Below are 18,676 nucleotides of genomic sequence, written 5' to 3' on the forward strand. Positions count from 1 at the left end.
GTCCAGGATGCGAGGGATCTGCAAAGACTATTGCTAACATAGTGTAAGCCGCCCTGAGTCTTCGGAGAAGGGCGGGATATAAATGCAAATAAAATATATATATATATTTTCACGGCCCTCTTCTTGATTCGTGCAGTATACAGGTCCTCAATGGAAGGCAAGTAATTATTTTCAAGCAGGGGACCCTATTTTATTTTTATTTATTTCATTTCATTTCATTTGGCTCATCCAAATAGCTATAATAGTCTCGCCCTCCTCTTCCTTTCTCCTTCATTCATGCTTAAAACGGACACCTGGAGAGCGCGTGCCCGCCAACTTCTCCCCCGCGCGTGCGCGCCACAAAAGAACGTTCCCGGGCGCGCGCGCTCTTCCCGAAAAGGCGGGAAAGGAGGGGGCAGGGCCCGCCCGAGGGAGGGAGGGGGCGGGGGGGAGAAAAAGGCGGAGCCGCGTGCGCGACCTCCCCGGCGCCCCGCCCATTCCCGATCGCGCCCGAGCACGTCCGAGCGGGAGCGTGAGGAGGAGGAGGAAGAGGAGGAGGCGGCGCGTGCGCCGGCAGAGCATCAACAAGGGAGGGCGAGAGGAAAAAAAAAAAGAGAGGCAGAAAGATTTAAGGACCTTCCGCCCGGGTTGGTTGGTTGTCCGGAGCAGGTATCGTTGAACGTCAGAAAGCCGGCCGAGGCGCAAAGCAAGCCGGCTTCGGTGGAACGAAAAAAGTGAAGGAAGAAATAAATCAATACCATAAATAAGCCGGGGAGGTGATTCGGCGGGAGGGGGAAGCGGGAGAAAGAAGAGCCGGAAAGAGAGCATGCGCGGCGGCGTCGGGGGGGGGAGAAAGAACGAGGGGGAGGGCGACAAGCGTGGAGCGCGCGTACCGCGAAGAGCCACGCGGACAGGCGTTGCGCATGCGCCGCCGGCGGCTCCCGCTCATTGGGCGAGGGAGGGAGTGCGTGACACTGACGTAAACGGCGATCTCGGAAAGGAGGGAGGGAGGGAGCGGTTGAGGAGATGGGCAGGAAGGAGATGTAGCGATTTGTCGCCCTCTAGTGGGCAGCAGCGTTCATTCCAGCTGAAACCCCATCAAGTCTTGATTTGCATGGGAGGTTTTTTTTTGTTTTTTCCTCTCGGGCTGGAAAGTTGGAAAAATGCTTAAATAGAAAGCAAGGGCCAAACCACTTTGGGAGACTTTACAAGAAAAACGCATGTATGAGCAATGCCTGCGAGTCCCTTGGACGGCAAGGCGATCAAACAGGGCAGTCCTAGAGGAGATCAACCCTGACTGCTCTTTAGAACAGGGGTCTCCAACCTTGGCCACTTTAAGACTTGTGGACTTCAACTCCCAGCAAAGCTTGACTGAGGAATTCTGGGAGTTGAAGTCCACAAGTCTTAAAGTGGCCAAGGTTGGAGAGCCCTGCTTTTAGAAGGCCAGATCCTGGAGATGAAACTCAATCCTTTGGCCACCTAATGAGAAGGAAGGACTCCCTGGAGAAGAGCCTAATGCTGGGAATGATGGAGGGCAAAATTTATTTATTTATTTATTTATTTAAATTTTTATACCGCCCTTCTCCCGAAGGACTCAGGGCGGTGTACAGCCAAAAATAAAAACAGCAAGTATACAAAGTTAAAATATCAATTTAAAATACCTATTCAATAGTGGCCGAATTAAAACCGTCAGATTGACCTAACTTAAAATACCCCATATAAAATTACAAAAGATTAAAACTTTAAAATTTGGAATTTAAAAAATCAGTCCAGTCCCGCTTGAATAAATAAGTGAGTTTTTAATTCCCGGCGAAAGGTCCGAAGGTCAGATATTTGGCGCAGACCGGTGCCCAGGGGCCGCCAGCCGGCATTGCTTGGCGGACGGCACCCTGAGGAGACTCTCTGTGAGAGTGTACGGGTCGATGGGAGGCATAAGGTAACAGCAGGCGGTCCCGTAAGTACCCGGGCCCTAAGCCAAAATAAGAAGGGGACGTCAGAAAACGAGGTGGCTGGATGGAGTCACTGAAGCAGTCGGCATGAGATTAAATGGACTCCAGAGCAGGGGTCTCCAACCTTGGTCCCTTTAAGACTTGTGGACTTCAACTCCCAGAGTTCCTCAGCCAGCTTGTTGAAGTCCACAAGTCTTAAAGGGACCAAGGTTGGAGACCCCTGCTCCAGAGGATGGTAGAGGACAGGAAGGCCTGGAGGAACGTTGTTCATGGGGTTGCGATGGGTCGGACACGACTTCGCGACTAACAACAAAAATAGGGGTGTACAGCAGTGTTTCTCAACCTCAGCAACTTAGAAGATGCATGGACTTCAACTCCCAGAATTCCCTAACTGGCATGTTGCCTGGGGAATTTTGGGAGTTGAAGTCCACAAATTCTGGCTGGGAATGCCACATGCATCCATACAACACATTAAATGTTGCCTTTTTTTCCTCATTCCTGTCTATGGGATTTCCTTTTCAGTAATCTATGATTTTCAGTCTTATTGTCCATTCTTCCTTCAGGTACAGATAGTCCTTGACTTATGACTACAGTTGAGCCCAAAATTTCTGTTGTTAAGTGAGACAATTGTTCAGTGAGTTTTGCTCCATTTTATCACCCTTCTTGCCATATTTGTTAAGTGAATGGCTACAGTTGTTAAGTTAGTAACACGGTTGTTAAGTGAATCTGGCTTCCCCGTTGACTTTGCTTGTCAGAAGGTCGCAAAAGGGGATCACATGACCTCAGGACATAGCAACGGTCCTAAATATGAGTCAGTTGCCAAGCATCTGAATTTTGAACACATGACCATGGGGATGCTGCAACGGTCATAAGTTGAAAAATGGTCATAAGTCACTTTTTTCAGTGCTGTAATTTTGAATGGTCACGAAACAAATGGTTGTAAGTCCAGGACTGACATATATTAGTTTTGTGATGCAATCCTTGTTCATTCTGTCTTATTCATGCACTATTGTGTTCAATCCATGTTCATTCACCATTTCTGCATTGTGTCTCAGATCCTTGTTTTACATCACACACGTTTTACATCAATTCCCAACACGTTCAAATTACTTTTATGCATTTATATATTTATATCCCTCCTTTATTATTTTTACAAATAAAGCGGTGAATACATCCAACACCTTCTATTTTCCTCTACAACAGTCCTCCTGTTTTCTCCACAACAACAACCCTGTGTAGTGGGCTAGGCTGACAGTGACCGGCCCAAGATCACCCAGCTGGCTTTCATGGCTAAGGCAAGACAAACTCACCATCTCTTGCTTTTTAGTCTGGTGCCTTAACTTCTAGGTCAGGGGTGTCAAACTGGCGGCCCGTGGGCCGGATGCATCTCGCGCAGGCCACGCCCACCCCAGTTCCGCAAATGGGGACAACATCGCGAAACGTCACGTGACGCGGTGAGTTTGACACCCCTGCATGAGATTATATTTCTTGTGATTTACCCAACTCCGTGTAACTGCAGTCTTGAATTAAGCTACTTTTGCTTCTTTGGGCAAATACAGGTAATCCTCGGGTTATGACTGTAAAAACGAGCTCACAATTACAGTTGTAAGTTGCAACTGTTAAGCAAATCACATGACCACCCCTGCTTTTATGACCTTTTTATGCGGTGGTGAACTGAATGCCGCAGTTGTTAAATAAAACCATTTTAGCTAGTGGGTAGTTTTTTTTTCCCCACTGGAAACCAGAAATAAACATTAGTTTTTGCACACACACACCCCAAAAAATTGCCACAATAGTCACATGACATGGGGAAGCTACAAATGGTCCCAAATGAGGGACATTTGCCCAATGCCCAAAATACAATCACATGACCAGAACTGGGTCATAAATAGCTCTGGGAATGTCTGTTATAACTTTGAGTGGTCGCTAGGTGACTAGGCATATATCAAGGACTACCTGTAAAATCTTTCCTTGCAACTCACTACGTAACATATTCTAACTTTCTACCATCTTAAAATTTCCCCATACATTTTCTCATTCTACCAAAGTACACGTAGTCCCCACTTAATGACTGTGATTCAGATTAGAATTTGTGTCACTAAATGATGCAGATGTAAAGTGTAACGTCACGTGACCATGCCAGTAAATGAGAGCAGTTCTGGCATTTCCGATCGGTGTCGTTAAACAACTGTACCATGGTTCAACACGAACCACAGGGTTGCCATTTGTAGCCTTCCGCCAGCTTCCTCATTGGCTGCTTGTTGTAAACCAGGAACAGAGGTCGCAAATGGCGATCACATGACTGCAGGATGATGTAATGTCATAACTGACGGTTGCCCGGGGCCTGGATCATGTGATCATGGAGATGCTGCAACAACTGCAGCTACAAGGACAAGCTGTAAGTATCACTCAGCACCGTCGTAAGTTTGGACTGTTGCTAAATGGGTGGTCATTAAGTGAAGACTACCTTCACTCAAATTAATCCATTTGCTAACCACTAAAATGAGTTCTCTTTATTCTTTAGAACCAGTTCCCTTGAATCCTATTTGGCCTTGAAACTATCGAAAGTTACCCATCATACTATATACAATGATTCGTTTTGAAAAATTAGGATTTACAGGGTTAGAATTAGGCAGAGCTTGTTTCACCTGAATCTAATGGAGAAGAACTTCCAAGGTGCTTGGAAATTGCTTGATGTGTGTTTTTTTTCTCCTTTCTTGCAGTGGCTGAGTGTCCATAAAGCATCATTCAAAAGTAGGCAATTACCTTTACAATTTAGAAAGGACCATGGATCACCTGGCTTCATTCAGCAGTAAGTAATGTTAACTCTGAAATTGAAAAAAAAACCTCTTTACAAGCAAAATTGCTATTTAACCTTTGTTTAAATAGGTTAAATTAGTAGTACTTAGCATTAGACTCTATAGCTTGGTGACGTTAAAACATGCCTCATATATGAAGCACGATATGCTTATATTGTAGAACGATTTTAACAGAGGTTGTAGAGGTTGTGAGTTCTCTGTCTCTGGAAATTTTAAGAGGCAGATTTCAAAGAGCTGGAATAGCCCTTGGTGGGCTCCCTTCCAATTCTGCAGTTCTGTGGCCCAAAGGCATTTGCCATTTTTTTTAATACACCAGAGAGATGTTAAATTTTATATTTACCGACCAAGAAATAAAGGGAGACTAGTATAAATCTATTTCAAGCTATTTAGTTCTCATCAGCTAGCCATACCCTTCTGGGATTCGAACTTGGGCTACTTACATATTAGGTAGATGGATTAACCTCTAAGCCACTGGCTCTCCTAGGTTTGTCAGCTATACCAGGGGAGAGATTAAATGTTTTTTATCATGGCAACTTGGTTTACCCAATTATGGGTATAGCTAGCTGATGAGAACTAAATAGCTTGAAATAGATCTAGTCTCCCTTTATTTCTTGGTCGGTAAATATAAAATTTAACACAAAAATAGTTTGTCCCGATGTTTTGTCCTTTTTCGCCTCCGTCCGAGCGATGGCTTAATTAGCCAGCACTATCAGCTCTGGCAGCAAAATAGCGAGCGTCTGCCAAGGGACTCTGTTATCTCCCTCGACGCTGATGAGTCACCCAAACAGTACTTCAGCTCTTAGTTAATCAGTTGATTTACCTGCTACGAAGAGGCACAGCAGCTCTTGCTGCCTTTATATCCTGTGGGGTATGGCTCCATGACTCAACACTTCCTAGGCCTGCCCCACCCCTTCTGTTGTTCCCGCCTCTCCTGCCTACGAAACCTAGGGTCCAGCCAGGCCTGATTGCCATCAGCTGGGTCTGGAGGCGTGGCCGGGGGGGGGAAGAGTCAGGGGACGGAGACCTTGTTATCTCCTCCACCTAGCCTGCCTCTGGCTCCTGGAGCTGAGCCAGGGAAGCCAGTGCTCCCAAGGTAAGTCCTGATGGCCCTTCCCCCTCACTTTCCAAGTCACTTTCTGGCAGGAGGCCCGGCTCGGGGGGGCGCAGACACAACACGCGAAAGCAACTGCCTGCGAAGGCTCCGCGACTGGGGCCGAAAGGTGAAAGCGGAAACAGAAATCCGTCCGATATTTGGGTAGACCAGGTTGCCCTGATAAAAAACCACCAGAGAAATGGATCTATAGAAGGGAAGAAGGGAAGGAAGAAGAAAGGAGAATGAAGGAAGGAAATTATGAGAGTGAAAGAGGGTCTCAGGGAAGTTCTGCCTTAGCACTTGGCCACCACAGGTGCCCCCAACATGAGTCCTGTGTCATGCCCACCCTCGGCCACACACGCCATGCCCCACTGCCACCCTCAGCCCTCCCAGGTCAAACACAACCCTGATGCCTCCCTCAATGAAATCCAGTTTGACAACCCTGGTTTAGGGTGACTGCAGTTGGCCTGCAAACATTTGTATAATCACTAGATGGCAGCATTCCCTTCCAGGACTAGGAGCAGACACAACGATGAGTCAAAGCAGAGAATGAAAGATTGGGTCGCCCCTCATGACCCTCAGGTGGCAGGTGGAACAAACAGAATATCCTCCTCCTTCCAAAACTTTTGCTTCTCTGAAAATTGCCATTTTCTAACAGAGGAATTTTAAAGGAAGAATCCAGGGTCAAGTTTATAAGAGAGAATTCTATCCGGCCATGACTAAGGACAAAGGCTTCTGGTCTTGTTACATGTGCTAATCAACACAAGGACACCAAATAGTTGTCATTCATGACTGCTGTCCTGAATGGTCACCTAATTGAATGGTGAAAACACCACGTAGCTTGCATTTCTTAGTGGTTTTATTTCCGCTTTTGGTATTGATAAACATAAATATATGGGGCCTCTGTGGCTCAGACTGGTAAGACAGTCTGTTATTAACACAGCTGCCTGCAATTACTGCAGGTTCTAGTCCCACCAGGCCCAAGGTTGACTCAGCCTTCCATCCTTTATAAGGTAGGTAAAATGAGGACCCAGATTATTGGGGGCAATAAGTTGACTTTGTATATAAATATACAAATAGGATGAAGACTATTGCTAACATAGTGTAAGCTGCCCTGAGTCTTCGGAGAAGGGCGGGATATAAATGCAAATAAAAATTTTAAAAAAATAGACTAGCCTATTCAAGTGGAAACTTCACCCACTGGACCACAGTGCTGGTCCATGATGCTATCTACTGTAATAAACCCAGTAACAATTAAAGGTGCTCGCAGACTCATTCTTCCTTGCTTAGTAAAGACGTCATGAGATCACTTTGGTGAATGTCACTCTGCACACACAAGCAAATGGATTTTCTACATCGGGTTGAATGGGTTAGACATGCAGAATTGAAACAGCCCATCCTCAACTCACGGTCACAATTGGGCCCAGAATTCACGTAATTGTTCAGTGAGTCACGCCCCATTTTAATGACCTTTTTGCCACAGTTTTTAAGCAGATCAAGAGCTGTGGTGGTGCAGGCTACTTCTGCTGACTGCCAGCAGTTTGGCAGTTTGAACCTCACCAGGCTCAAGGTTGACTCAGCCTTCCATCCTTCCGAAGTGAGTAAAATTAGGATCCAGATTGTTGGGGGCAATAGGCTGACTCTGTAAACTGCTTAGAGAGGGCTATAAAGCGGTATATATAAGTCTAAATGCTGTTGCTATGGGCTAACTCTGCCCACTGCCAGCTCAGGGTTGACTCATCCTTCTGAGGTGGGTAAAATGAGGACCCAGATTGTTGGGGGCAACATGCTGACTTTGTAAACCATTTAGAGAGGGCTGTAAAGCACTGTGAAGCGGTATATGAGTACTACTGCTAAGTGCTAAATCACCGCAGTTAAGTGAAGCCCACAGCTGTAAAGTTAATCCAGCTTCCCTCAACACCTTTGCTTGTCAAAAGATGGCTGGAAAGATCACAGATGGGGATCACATGACCCCAGGGCCCTGCAATTATCGTGAATATATCCTGGTTGCCAAGCATCCCAATTTTCATCAGGTAACTGTGAGGATGCTGTGTTGTTTCTAAGCGTCAGCAACAGTTGTAAGTCGCTTTTTCCCCACTGGTGTTGTATCTCCAAACTATCACTAAATACAGGGGTTCCCAACCTTTGGACTGCTGCCCACTAGTGGGCTGTGAGGGGTTTGCAATTGGGCTGTGGAAATGGCCAGCGAGTGTGCACGCACATCCTCACTTGCACGAGTATGTGCACGCATGCTCCATTTGCGTGAACGGCAGGCACACGTGCATGGAGCTTGTGGAAATGGAGCTGCATGCATGTTTACCAGACATTTGCCTGAATCATCCCGTCCCTCCTTCCCTCGCCAGTCCGCAAAGCCGGAAACATTGGGGAACTCTGACTAAACAGACAAGTTGACGATTACCTGTATATTAAAATTCTGAGTGTGTAACTATGAAAATAAGACATTGTAGAACTTTGGCTGTGTTTCTTGTAATGGTGATCGACCCTCAAAGCAGCATTCAGGTTGCATACACATACATACCCAATGTTCTGCTGATAAGAAGTTGGCTTTTGTGGGCCGGCAGCAGCCAGCAGAGCTGGCAGCAGAGTCGGACAGTGAGGAGGTTGGGGGAGGAATATGGGCCAGTGCTGGGGGCTGGGGAAAGTTCGGACGAAGGCTGTGCAATGGAGGCAGAGAGTGAGCTAGACAGCAGTGAGGCAGAGAAAGAGCTGGAGCCTGTTCCCAGTGTACTCATACACAGAGCTGCCAGAAGACAAGAACAACTCAAAAAGCAGGGTCTACTTGGGAGTAAAGCCACACCTTGGAGGTGATTGGCTCCTCCCATAGGAAACAAAAGAGGAGCGAATGTGGAGTGGGCTTTTTCAGGAAACGATTTGTTGGTTCCATAACTCTAAGAGACTCTGTGCCAAGATTTGCCTTGTACTGCATCTTTTTTTTTTTTGTTTACATTTATACCCCGCCCTTCTCCGAAGACTCAGGGCGGCTTACAATGTATAGGGCAATAGTCTCATTCTATTTGTATATATTTACAAAGTCAACTTATTGCCCCCCCAACAATCTGGGTCCTCATTTTACCTACCTTATAAAGGATGGAAGGCTGAGTCAACCTTGGGCCGGGCTCGAACCTGCAGTAATTGCAGGCTTTGTGTTCTTAATAACAGGCCTTACCAGGCAGAGCTAAACCGGCCCTGGAAACAAGTTACGTTGGAGCTTGTCAAGCAAGATAAGTTGTGTTGATAAATATTCCTCTGAAGGACTGTTTGGACAGGCCTTGCTGACTGAGAATGAAAGGAGTTCACACTCTAAATAAAAGGGGTTTTGCTGGACCCAAGTCTCTGCTTCCTGCTTTTTACGGGAGCCTAGGTCAGAACATTGGCTAAGAGAAGCCTACCCTTTACATATAAATTTCATTTTAGTTTTTCTCTTTTCTCAGGTGACCCTTTTGATAAGCCACCATGCCGAGGGTGTTCCTCTTACCTTGCAGAACCTTACATCAAATGTGCAGAATGCAGCCCACCTCCTTTTCTGCTATGCTTGCAGGTAAAATATTTACAGATCCCTCACATCCAGGACATAAACTGTTTCAACTCCTACCCTCAAAACGACGCTATAGAGCACTGCACACCAGAACAACTAGACACAAGGACAGTTTTTCCCCGAAGGCCATCACTCTGCTAAACAAATAATTCCCGCAACACTGTCAAACTATTTACTAAATCTGCACTACTATTAATCTTGTCATCGTTCCCATCACCAATCTCTTTCCAATTACGACTGTATGACTGTAACTTTGTTGCTGGCAATCCTTATGATTTATATTGATATATTGATCATCATTTGTGTTGTAAATGTTGTACCTTGATGAAGGTATCTTTTCTTTTATGTACACTGAGAGTATATGCACCAAGACAAATTCCTTGTGTGTCCAATCACACTTGGTCAATAAAAATTCTATTCTATTCTATTCTAAATGATGTATTTACAAGGAGAGAGAGAAGAGAATGCAATGACGATCTCTTTTTTTTTTTGTTTACATTTATATCCCGCCCTTCTCCGAAGACTCAGGGCAGCTTACAGTGTGTAAGGCAATAGTCTCATTCTATTTGTATATTTACAAAGTCAACTTATTGCCCCCCCAATAATCTGGGTCCTCATTTTACCTACCTTATAAAGGATGGAAGGCTGTCAATCTTGGGCCTGGTGGGACTAGAACCTGCAGTAATTGCAAGCAGCTGTGTTTTAATAACAGGCTATCTTACAGCCTAAGCCACCCACGGCCCCTGGGGCTGATTTTTATCAGACAGGTCAAGTGAAAACGGACAAGAATTCTCTTCTTTCTTCCAGAAGAGACTCCTTGTCAATTTTGGACATCGATCATATTCACCTGGTTTGAAAGGGAGAGAGGTTGCCCCCCCACCCCCCGCCCCAAAGCTTTATTCTGGGTGTGTGATTTCTTGACTTTTTTTTTATGAAACAATGCCAGAACAAGGAAAAAGTTTGCTGGAAATGTGTCTGTAAATGACAACAATAACAGGATCTTTTTGCTTAGGATGATATGGTGGTATTGGTGGGAAAGGGAGGCTGGGAATTTTGTGATTCTTCAAAACCGCGTGTATCAAGAACGAAGGAACAAAAAAGCCTAACCTTGTTTTTCCAGTGCTTCACAAGAGGATTTGAATATAAGAAGCATCAGAGTGACCATTCCTATGAAATAATGGTAAATATACAGTTCTAATTAATCTGTCTTGCTTTCATCAGTTGTTGCCATCTAACTTTTTTTATTTATTAGATTTTTATTCCGCCTTTAATAGTTTACAAGTAACTGAGGCTGGTGAACATACTCAGTGCTCCTTCCCCCTCCTATTTTCCCCATAACAACAACCCTGTGAGATGGGTTGGGCTGAGAATGACCGGCCCAAAGTCACCCAGCTGGCTTTCATCACTCTGCTAAACAAATAATTCCATCAACACTGTCAAACTACCGTATATACTCGAATATAAGCCGATCCGAGTATAAGCCGAGGTCCCCAATTTTACCCCAAAAACTGGGGTAAACTGGGGACTCGAGTATAAGCCGAGGGTGGGAAATGAGGCACCTACCGGTTGGGGAAACCCTCCCTCCCTCAGCTGAGAAGGCTGGCGGCTCCCCCGCCCCGCCCTCTCACTGCACCGGCAGGGCTTCCCCGCGCTAATGCAAAAGCCCATCCGGTAAAATGTGAAAAAAAGAAAAAAAAAAAAACTCGAGTATAAGCCGTATATACTCGAGTATAAGCCGAGGGGCTTAAAAAAAAAAACCTCGAGTATAAGCCGTATAGACCCGAGTATAAGCCGAGGGGACGTTTTTCAGCACAAAAAACGTGCTGAAAAACTCGGCTTATACTCGAGTATATACGGTATTTACTGAATCTGCACTACTATTAATCTTCTCATAGTTCCCATCACCAATCTCTCTCCATTTATGACTGTATGACTATAATTTGTTGCTGGCAATCCTTATGATTTATATTGATATATTGACCATCAATTGTGTTGTAAATGTTGTACCTTGATGAACGTATCTTTTCTTTTATGTACTCTGAGAGCATATGCACCAAGACAAATTCCTTGTGTGTCCAATCACACTTGGCCAATAAAAATTCTATTCTATTCTATTCTATTCTATTTCATGCCTAAGGCAGAACTTGAACTCATAGTCTCCTGATTTTAAGCCAGCAACTTCACACAGGGGTGTCAAACTCAAAGCCCATGGGCCAGATGCGCCCCATGATGCGGCCCACAGGGCCGTCCTGGAAAATGTAAAGGGCCAACCCTTTACTTTGCCTCGGTCTACCAATGCGAATAGGAAACATTGACCCAGCATCGCTTCGGCTCTGTCTGCCCAAGTTGTGGCCTGCCGGCAACCAGCAGAGCTGGCAGCAGGGTTGGACAGTGAGGAGGTTGGGGAGGAACATGGGCCAGTCCTGGGGGCTTGGGAAAGCTTGGACGAGGGCCCTGTGTTGGAGGCAGAGAGTGAGCTAGACCAGCAGCAAGGCAGAGGAATAGCTGGAGCCTGTTCCCGGTGTGCGCATGCGCAGAGCTGCCAGAAGACAAGAACAACTCAGAAAGCAGGGTCGACTTGGGTGTAAAGTCACACCTTGGAGATGATTGGCCCCTCCCATAGGACATAAAAGGGAGTGAACAGGACGTGGGCTTTTGCAAGAAGCAATTAGTTCATCTCGTTTCAAGATTTGGAAAGTTCTGTTTGCGACTCTAATAGACTCTGTGCCAAGTTTGGCCTTGCCCTGCGTTTGGAAATTGGTTCCCTGGCAGCATTCCAAGTGGAGGTTGATAAGGTGGGGGGTTGATAAATATTCCTCTGAAAGATTGTTTGCCAAAGCCTTGCTGACTGAATGAACAGAATTCACAGTCGTGTAAATGAAAAGAGGTTTTGCTGGGCTTAAGACTTTGCTTCCTGCTTTCTGACGAAGCTTAGGTCAGAACAATGCAAAAGAGGAAACATGCCAGCAGTTTGGGGAGGGCTGTCAAGTTGGCCATGCCCATCTGTGCCCCCCCCCCCGAGGTCAACCACAGCCCCTATGCGTCCCTTAATGAAATTGAGTTTGACACCCCTGCCTTAACCTGTACACCAAACAGCCTCTTTATGGAATATGTTCTATTGATACAGGCGTGGGAAAGTTTTATGGTTTTTTTTTTAAATTTTATTTGCATTTATATCCCGCCCTTCTCCGAAGACTCAGGGCGGCTTACACTATGTTAGCAATAGTCTTCATCCTATTTGTATATTATATACAAGTTAACTTATTGCTCCGAACAATCTGGGTCCTCATTTTACCTACCTTATAAAGGATGGAAAGCTGAGTCAACCTTGGGCCTTGGTGGGACTAGAACCTGCAGTAATTGCAGGCAGCTGCTGTTAATAGGGCCTCTGGTGGCGCAACAGGCTAATGCAGCCTATTATTAACAGCAACTGCTTGCAATATTACTGCAGGTTCAAGTCCCACCAGGTCCAAGGTTGACTCAGCCTTCCATCCTTTATAAGGTAGGTAAAATGAGGACCCAGATTGTTGGGGGCAATAAGTTGACTTTGTATATAATATACAAATGGATGAAGACTATTGCTTGATATAGTGTAAGCCGCCCTGAGTCTTCGGAGAAGGGCGGGATATAAATGCAAAAAATAAAAATAAAATAACAGACTGTCTTAGCAGTCTGGGCCACAGAGGCCCCTCTGTTTAGGTCTAACCTTTTAAATCAGGAGTCATCAAACCTTGGCAACTTTAAGACTTGTGGACTTCAACTCCCAGAATTTTGGGAATTTTGGGAGTTGAAGTCCACAAGTCTTAAAGTTGCCGAGGTTGGAGACCCCTGTTTTAAATGATGGTGTCACTCACTGAAAGTATGGGAATAATAAGATGTCAGTACCAAAAAACATGGGAAAGAAATTTTCAGAATACATTATTTATTTATTTGTTAAATATAAACACTAGCTAGAAGTGGCTGCTAGGTTAATGGCAGACTCTTAACTCGCTCTCCTCCCCTTGTTCCCTGCTCTCTGTCATTCCATCTTTTTCGGTTATCATATTGATGGGTTCTCATTACGTTCTTTTTATTGGTCTGTTACCATCTGTTCTGGGAAAACTACTTTCGTTTCTTCCTTTTTATTGCTGTAAACTGCCTAAAGTAGCCCCACGGTGAGAAAGGCAGGAAATAAATGTAACAAATAAAATAAAATTTCTTTTGGAGAGTTCTCAAATAAAATGGACCTCAGAAGCCGCCAACTTAAACTCCTGTGCCTTGTTTTTTCCAGAGAGAGAGGGAAAAAAAACGTGCTTCTTAATTTGACCATTTGAAACTGAATTTCAGTAGTTTAATTTAGCAAGAACCACCAGGAAAAAAGCTGGGGAAATGTAGGCTGTACACATCAATCTTAGAAGATAATAAACCTATAATAAACTTGTTTTTTTTCCAACTGGGTGGACTCCAGATAATGTTAATTTCAACCAATTTCCACAACCGCCAGTTGATGTGTCCAGTTGGGAGAATCTGAACAAAATGTTACTTATGTAATGCTTTTGTTCAGGTAGAGTTTGAATCAGAAAATACCTTTGTTAATAATTTGTCATGCAGAACAATTAACATTTTCTAACCCATTAACACTATGGTATAACACAACAAGTTTTGCTTTATTTTATTTTAATCACCCATGCCGATGTTCCCTCTAGGATTAGCTGGCCGACAGCTAAATTAGCAAGAAATTCTTTGTTACATTCTGTAACAATGCTTCATAACTAACAATAATTACAGCTTGAGTAATGTTTACTTTGTGTGGCATAATTATTTAAAATTCCTGTGGGGTGCCACTGGAACTCTTAAAATGTCAGTACGTAAATAGCAGTTTGCCTCAGTGGCAAAAATACTCATTTGGACTATTCTGCATGTTAAATCTGTTAGTCAGCAATGGACGTTTGTAAGTTCATTATCAGGTTTTCTTAGGGGCACATATGGGTACCATTTTCTATGCCTGCAGGTATGAATAGAAATGAAATTCACTCATTTCCACTGGAACAAACTCAAAACTACCGTATTTTTAGGACTATAAGACATGCTGTCCCCCAAAGAAAGTGGGTGGAAATGTCTGTGTGTCTTATAGAGCAAATGTTACAGAAGCCTCGCCCACCCACCAGCTCCCACCTCTGCCTCCCAGCAATTTGCATCCTTGCAGCAAATAGCCTGATTTAGCATGAGCAGCTGATTGGCGGTTGGATCTGCCTCCTGGAATACCACCAATCAGCTGTTCCAGGAGGCAGGGATAGGCAACAGCGACGGCGATCCCCGCCACCTGGAACAGGCCAAAAGTGGGATGCAGGGAGGCCGACAATGGGGCGTGTGGAGGCAGCGATAGGTGGCACCAGCGATGGGCGGTGTCGATCCCCGCAGCCTGGAACAGCTGATCACGTGTATTCCCGGAGGCCATCCAACCACCAATCAGCTGCTCGGGCTAAATCAGGCTGTGCTGAAGCTGGCCTTGCTGTTTGCTGCAAGGAGGCAAGTTGCTGGAAGGCAGATGCAGATTTTTTTTTTCCTCCCCAAAAGCTTGGAGGGCCTTATAGTCTGAAAAATATGGTAAATTGAATATAAAGCAACTTAATAGAATAATAGAGTTGGAAGGGACCTTGGAGGTCTTCTAGTCCAACCCGCTGCACAAGCAGGATACCGTACATCATTCCTGTGGCTGTCCAGTCTTTTCTTCAAAGTCTCCTGTGATGGAGGACCCACAACTTCTGAAAGCAACCGGTTCCACTAATTAACTGTTCTCACTGTCAGAAAATTTCTCCTTAGTTCTAAGTTGCTTCTCTCCTTGATTAATTTCCACCCACTGCTTCTTATTTTACCCTCAGGTGTTTTGGAGAATAGCTTGACTTCCTCTTCTTTGTGGCAACCCCTCAAATATTGAAACTGCTATCATGTCACTCCTAGTCCTTCTTTTCACTAGACGAGGCATACCCAATTCCTACAACCGTTCTTCAAATGTTTAGCCTCTTGTATTTGTACTCTTGTGATTATAATCTTCAAATTATGTCAATAAAATCAAAGCAAATCACTCAACCATTTCATCTAAGCACATTGAACTTTGTACTTAATATTCTAATTTTTTTTAAAATTATTTAATTTTGTCACAACAGTATACATAAACATTGTCATAGTAAAAAAAGAAAAACATATCATGAAATATATATATATACATATATACATACACACACATATATATAAGTAAAGGATATGCATAGCTATATTAATTAGAAATAATAAAAGAGAACAATAGGACAGGAACGGTAGGCACTTTTGTGCTCTTATGCACGCCCCTTATTTATTAATTTATGTTGTAGGCCTGCATATTAATTTTTTTAAAGTTGTGTAAAGCAGGAAATGGCAAGAGAATTCTTTCTTGAAGAATTTCTTTATTTTTATTCGAATTCACCAATTGGAGCCAAGTGCACAAAACACAAAATTAAACTTCACAGTACTTTTGATAACTTTTTAAGCCCTACAGCTGAACCAAAATTTTATTTCCTGGTCTTCCTTCATTTTAGGAGCCTAATTTAGGTGAGAGGAAGTCATCCAATTCCTTCTGTTAGACAGCATTTCAGAAACTCTATAAAAGTTGTAATCACACTCTCTCACTAGAACCGTGATGGCGAACCGATGGCACGTGTGCCACAGCTGGCATGCAGAGCCCTCTCTGCGGGCACGCGAGCCGTCGCCCAGCTCAGCTCCCCCGCGCATGCACGTGCCTCCTGCCAGCCAGTTGATTTTTGGGATGCGCAGGGGGGTGAAGCACATGCGGGAGATCCGTGTGCATGCGCAAGGGGGGGGCATGTACGCATGTGCAGGGTGGTGGCACCCCCCCCCCGCCTGTTTTTGGGCCTAGGAGGCTGCAGGGAGGCCTGCTAGGCCCAAAACGGGGGGGGGAATGAGGGGGGTTGTGTGCAGATGTGGGGGGGCAGGAGGAGTGGGGGGGGGAGTCGGGGGCGCATTGCATTATGGGTGCCGGCTGGTGCGTGTGCACACACGCTTTCGGCACGCAGCGAGAAAAAGATTAGCCATCACTGCCTTGCAACATCGGTCAATGCTGTATCCTGATACGGTTATTTGTTTAAATGTTTTAAAAAGTACTATGAATATACATATCCACGCTGATTTGACCTTTGGGTATAACCATCATTGATCCAAATGCAGGAAGAAAATAAGAGCCCTAAAATTAAAGGCATGAGATTTTTTTTAAAAAATCCTTTTCCTATAGGTACTGTATGTGTATGGGGGAGTCCTGCTATATTAACTGCAATTGCTTCTGAAGCCTTGGTTCTGAAGCTTGATTTTAAAATTTTTAATTTACTTTTATGGGTTTTAAATTTTTGTAAATTTTTATAGGGTGTTATTGTATTTTAAATTTTTGGCCAATTGAATAAGTTTTTTTAAGGGGTGTTCTTAATATTATATGTATTGTTTCTCTTTGTATTTTTATTCTGGCTGTGCACCGCCCTGAGTCCTTCGGGAGAAGGGCGGTATACAAATTAAAATATTATTATTATTATTATTATTATTATTATTATTATTATTATTATTATTATTATTATTATTATTATTATTATTTGTTTACTGAAATGGCTGCTAAGTAAACAGAGAGCGAGAGAGAAAGGAAACTCCTGTCCTGTGATTCAGATAAAGTTCTCTCTCCTAGAGCATCCTGGGCCTGACCCCCTTCCTTTCCCCCACCTTTTTGCCCCCTGGCAGCATGCAGAGATTGTTGTGCCATGGACAAGCGAACAAACTCAGCTCCGTGAGCTTAATTACTTGATGAGAAGTCTGTAGAGATTCTCGGTCATCCAGGCCATAGTTGTCCCAAAGGAGCCTTTTTCAGAAGGCAACTGGACTTCTTTGTTTGTTTGTTTTTCTTTTGCAGGCATTTCACTTCTCATCCAAGAAGCTTCTTCAGCTCTGACTGGATGGTGGGGAATGGAAGGATTTATATTCCTTGCAGACAGCTGGTCATCTGCATCCTTTTAGAGAGCCGTTGAGGCCATTTGGAGGATGCAAATGACCAGCTGTCTGCGAGGAATATAAATCCTTCCATTCCCCACCGTCCAGTCAGAGCTGAAGAAACTTCCTGGACGAGAAGCGAAATGTCTTCAAAAGGGAAAAAAAACAAGAAAGTTCAGTTGCCTCCTGAAAAAGCACCTTTGGAACTACTTGATTAGAAGTCTCCCAGGCTAACAGCTTCTTCCTGAAACCGACCGGATCTTTAATCAATTTCCCACTGAAGGAGTTTGTTGTGGTACAATAAATGCAGACTTTGGTTGTAAAACGATTTTTTATTACGGCTCATATTTGCAAATGGTCACTATTCAGCACAACTGTTAAATATGGATTACCTGCGTGTATATGTGTTTGTAAGCGTATAGAGAGAAAAAAAATGAGGTGTTCCATACATGCACAATACACACACATATGTGGTGTGTGTGTGTGTATGAAAAATCAAAATCTTGTGAGTTAGATAAGTGTCACAAGTTTTCATGACATCTCATAGGTTTTGGGGCATTAAAATGATTTAAGCGTTTTCCATTTTTTTTATGACTTTTGTCACTGTGACACTGCACATCACTTGAAAATATATCTTTGGGCTAGAAGGGCCTGTCACACAACTGAACATGCTCTGCTTAATCCCTCCATTTAAAAATGTGTGAAATGGATTAAAAATCCTTTTCTCTCTGTTATAATGTTCGGAATTCCAGAGTTCATCTTTGAGGGGGTAAGCGGGATATTTCTGCAACTAGAACTCCAACATCTGTTAACAACTTACGCTTAGGCTTTTAGCTTATTTATTCTTTTATTATTTAATAAGAAAACTTTTACGATTGCCCAATTCACTCATGGCGACTCGGGGCTACTTACAAAAAATAAAAACCCAAATACAAAACCCAATATTTCGATTGCCTAAAAAAGAGTGGCAATAGTTGCCGGAAAGCAATTGGAATTCAAGGAGTTATTGCCAGGAAATAAACCTGTCTCATTTCTCTCTCTCTCTCTCTCTCTCCCTCCCTTTTCCCTCTCCCTCCCTCCTTCCCTTCTTTCTCTTTCCTTCTCTCTCTCTCTCCCTCACTCTCCTTCTTTCTCTTTCCTTCTCTCTCTCTCTCCCTCACTCTATCTCCTCTCTCTCCCTCTTCCTCTCTCCCATCCCCTCTCTTTTTTCTCCCTTTTCCTCTCTCTCTCTCCCTCCCTCCTCCTCTCCCTCCTCCCTCTCCTCTCTTTCCTTCTCTCT

General features: G+C 44.1%; 1 protein-coding gene across 14 annotated transcripts in view; it reads left to right on the forward strand.

Annotated features, from left to right (window-relative positions):
- Window positions 1-223: 223 nt before the first annotated feature.
- Window positions 224-18,676, forward strand: part of TADA2A (transcriptional adaptor 2A) — a 65,679-nt gene continuing 47,226 nt past the window's right edge. For 2 of the 14 annotated variants that reach the window (XM_058164179.1, XM_058164188.1), the window contains exons 1-4: window positions 225-648; window positions 4,652-4,740; window positions 9,293-9,399; window positions 10,517-10,576. In XM_058164179.1, the coding sequence (XP_058020162.1) occupies window positions 4,716-4,740; window positions 9,293-9,399; window positions 10,517-10,576 (192 nt within the window). In that variant the 5' untranslated portion in view covers window positions 225-648; window positions 4,652-4,715. The other 12 variants (XM_058164182.1, XM_058164186.1, XM_058164181.1 and 9 more) reach the window with 12 other exon arrangements.

Source organism: Ahaetulla prasina, chromosome 1 (genome assembly GCF_028640845.1).
Source record: "Ahaetulla prasina isolate Xishuangbanna chromosome 1, ASM2864084v1, whole genome shotgun sequence".
In the NCBI taxonomy this organism is placed as follows: Eukaryota; Metazoa; Chordata; class Lepidosauria; order Squamata; family Colubridae; genus Ahaetulla; species Ahaetulla prasina.